Below are 3,412 nucleotides of genomic sequence, written 5' to 3' on the forward strand. Positions count from 1 at the left end.
TGCGCAAAAGGCAACACCAGCTTCTTGGAAGCCTCTGGCGCTGAGTAGTTGTCAGCAGTGATGCTTCCAATCCTCAACTCAGAACTGTACTTGGTTCCGGTATTTTTTTAGAGGTTTTTTAAGACTGTAAACTCAGCCACGCGCCCCGGCTTTGGCCCGGGTGTCGCCGCATTCCAGACCCGCGGGCGTGCGGTGCGCGCGTCCGGCACTTGCCTCGGGGTAGGAAGCGCGCCGGGTCGCAGCTGGCAACAGTCCGCCTAAGTCAGTTTGGGGCAGGTCCTTCAATTTGCATTTTCTTGAGAGCCAAGGGCAGTGTTCTTCGCCTCCCCTGTTTCTCTGAGGCTAATGCTCAGGATGCGCGCTGGACAGGTGCAGGGAGCCGCGAATCCCGCCCTTCAGCGACGCCTGGAATATCTGTCTGAACCTGCATTTGACGTCCGCCTCCCTCAGACTCCGCAGCGGGCCGCTTACCAAATTACTGAGGGCTGTTACCTTGAGCCCTGTCAGCCTTGCGCCCTTGGCACCGCGGAGGGGATGGGTTGGGGATGAGCAGAAGATAATAAATAAATCCCTCTCTTTGGGTCTTTATCAGAAAACGTTTATTACCAGGGGGAGATCCTTCAGAAGACTCATTCGCTCTTTGCCTCCCCCTGCCCAGTTTTTTTTTGGGTACAATATTTACACAATATATGTACAATATATACAGCATTTCTCCTAAGCAGCGCCCAAAGCGCAGAGAAATCTGGCGGGCGAGTGGGCGTCAGAGTACCGGGGGGTGCTGGGGCGTGTGCAGGTTAAGGGCGTTGGGGTGCGCGTGGCCGATCAGGTTGAGGTAATGCCGGTCCAGGCCCTGCACCGGCGTCAGGAAGGGGCTGTGTTGCTGCGCTGGGCTCGCAAGCTGCACTGACGCGCTGGGCAGGTAGGGCAGTGCGGGGCTGCGGGCCGCGCCAGGCGGCCAGGGGAAAGGCCCGGCACCAGAGCCCTGCGGCAACACAGCGGCCTCGCCCGGGCTGTGGCCAGCGAACTCCGGCCCCGCAGGGTGCAGCTGGTAGGAAAAATCCGGCTCCGGGAGCGAACCCAGCGGCGGAAAGGCGGGCTCCGCGCCCAGGCGGGCCTTGGACTGCAAGAAGGCAAGGATGCGCGCGTACTTGGTGTCCTTGGTCTCCATCCGCTCCACCGTGGTGAGGTAATGCACCAGGTTCTTCATGCACTCGTGGTAGCCATAGTGGAAGTAGTTGGCAAACTCCGCTAGAAGTTCTGCTGGAGGAACGAGAAAGCCCACAGGACGGACACACCCTGAGCGCCCCTTTGCCACGGGAGCCCAGAGCGGGTGCAGGGCACCTCCCACCACATTTTCTGGCCAAAGTTCCCATTTGAGGCCCGCCCTCTCCTCTGCGCAGTCTTAGAGACTGGCAAGGAACGCGCAAACGCCCCCTTTCCCTGAGAGCCTGACCCCACCCACCCACCCCACCCGGGAAGAGGCGATGGAACCAGCCTCTCTGGAAACCAGTTCTCCCTCGCCGCCTTGCTGTCGCCGGGCCGGGAGAGGCGGCTTCGCAAGACCCCTGCCCTCCGGGAGAGTGGAGCTCCAGTAGAGCTCTCGGGAACGCTCAGTCACTCCCCTCCCAGCCCCAGGGTCTCTGGGTGGCGCAGGCGCCTGACCCAGGCGTCCCATTCCCTAACCCGTGCCCACCTTTTTCCCTTCCCCGGGGAAAATCAGCGGAGTGCAGTGCTCTCAGGTACTGAACGGTCATCTCGAGGATCTCCGCCTTCTCCAGCTTCCCGGAACTCTGCAAAAGGAGGAAGGGCCCCTCGCAGCGGCCCGGCGCCTGCTGGGCTGGCACTGTGGCTCTGGAGAGGACCAGCCAGCGGGCGCGGCAGCGGATCTGCGCCAGAGCCTCCTGAGGCTCGCCCTGCGCTCAGGCTCCCTGAGAGGGGCCCGCAAGTGAGGCCCTCTGTGTCTGCAGGCTCGGGCGTCTCCGCAGAGTGGCCGCAGAGGCCTCCCAAAGCCTGGCACCCGGCTCCGGGCCGCCAACGTTACCTGCTTCGCCAGGGCCATGGGCACCGTCTTGCCCAGCTCGTTCAAGCAGCGGTTGATCCTGTCCCTCCTCCGCTTTTCTATCACTTTATGCGAAACGGGGGTTCTCTGCGAACAGAGGGTTGTACGTTTAGGATGGCTTTGCCCGGGAAGTCGTCTAGGGCGCGGCTATAGCAGCTGCGTGCTAACCGCCTCTCCAGCCGCGCACACTGCTCAGATTCGCCCTAGGAAGGGACTCCTGGCCCGCCACGCTCGGGCCGTTTGAGCTCTGCCCTCTCACGACCGCGCTGGCGCGCTCCCCTTCCAGCCACCCTACCCAGGCCTTTGGGGAGGTGGCCACCAGCCTCTGGGCACGGACGTCTCCCTGGTTCAGCACCCTCCTCTCTGTATCCCACTCCCTTCCCAAACCACTCGAGATTCCTCCACACTCAAAGTCCCGTGTAGGCACTTCCCTGCCATCGGTCCACACAAGTGGCGGGTCGCTGAGTCAGACGCCTCCACCACCAGGGCGCAAGTGCCATTTGGGCTCAGCCGACTCACTTTGCGTTCCTTGAGCTTGTCTGACATCCTGGTTAGTACGCGCCCTCGGGAGAGGCGGTGGCGCGGGGCACCCGTCCACTTTTCCGCCTCGTGTGCCTCCTCGAGTGTCCCAGGTAGACTGCAGCCTCCCAGCTCCGAGGGTTGCCTTATAAAGCGGCCATCTAGGGCTCCAAGTGCATTCACGAGTTGAATTATTCCATAGGATTAGGGGAGCTGCGTTTGGAGGATGTATGCATTCAAGATCAGTTTTAAAGAAGGTCAGAAAAAAAATTTAGCAGCCGAGGGGGGCGAGCTGGGGGCAGATCAGCTTTGTTAATCCACGTGGCCCTTCAAAGGACACGTGATCGGCCCGGGAATAACATTTGCATGGCAACAGCCCCGGCGGGAAAAGGAGGCGGTAAACGGGCCGGCGGGCGAGCGAGCGCCTGTAGCAGTCGCGGGCGCGGAGCGCAGGGGCGCAGTGGCCGCGGGCACCGGGGGGCGAGGACCCTCACAAAACAGTGTCGCCTCTTTTAGTTCCACCGCTGAGTCTCACACGATCGCCTGTTTACAAATCCCAGCAAGCCCGCCGTCCCAGCGCCGAGTGCGTTTTAAAGCCTGTCCAGAGTCATTAAAGTAATTAAGTAAGCCTTTAATAGGCTGTTCCGCCGGGTTCAAGGGAGAGCTCTTGGAGACGGAGGCGCCCCGTTTGTTCCCAGGCTTTTCTCACACGACTTGCTGACACGTCCTTCTCCCCCCTTTTTGTTTACACCGCTTTATTTGTCCGGACATCCCGGCAGGTGTGGGGCTGCGGCTGGCACACGAGGCTCCCGCCTCGCCTCGCCTCGCCCCTCC

At 61.6% G+C, this 3,412-nt stretch overlaps 1 protein-coding gene across 2 annotated transcripts; it reads right to left on the reverse strand.

Annotated features, from left to right (window-relative positions):
- Positions 1-576: 576 nt before the first annotated feature.
- On the reverse strand, positions 577-3,039 carry HELT (helt bHLH transcription factor). 2 transcript variants are annotated; one of them, XM_050792609.1, is made up of 4 exons: positions 2,579-3,039; positions 2,042-2,146; positions 1,694-1,790; positions 577-1,257 (listed from the first exon to the last, which is right to left on the reverse strand). In XM_050792609.1, exons 1-4 carry the CDS (start codon positions 2,603-2,605, stop codon positions 761-763), a joined length of 726 nt encoding a protein of 241 aa, XP_050648566.1. In that variant the 5' UTR covers positions 2,606-3,039; the 3' UTR covers positions 577-760. The 2 variants fall into 2 exon arrangements, with proteins under 2 accessions (XP_050648566.1, XP_050648565.1); XM_050792608.1 differs by having other exon boundaries at positions 577-1,260.
- Between the last annotated feature and the right edge of the window lie 373 nt (positions 3,040-3,412).

This window comes from Macaca thibetana, chromosome 5, assembly GCF_024542745.1.
Source record: "Macaca thibetana thibetana isolate TM-01 chromosome 5, ASM2454274v1, whole genome shotgun sequence".
In the NCBI taxonomy this organism is placed as follows: domain Eukaryota; kingdom Metazoa; phylum Chordata; class Mammalia; order Primates; family Cercopithecidae; genus Macaca; species Macaca thibetana.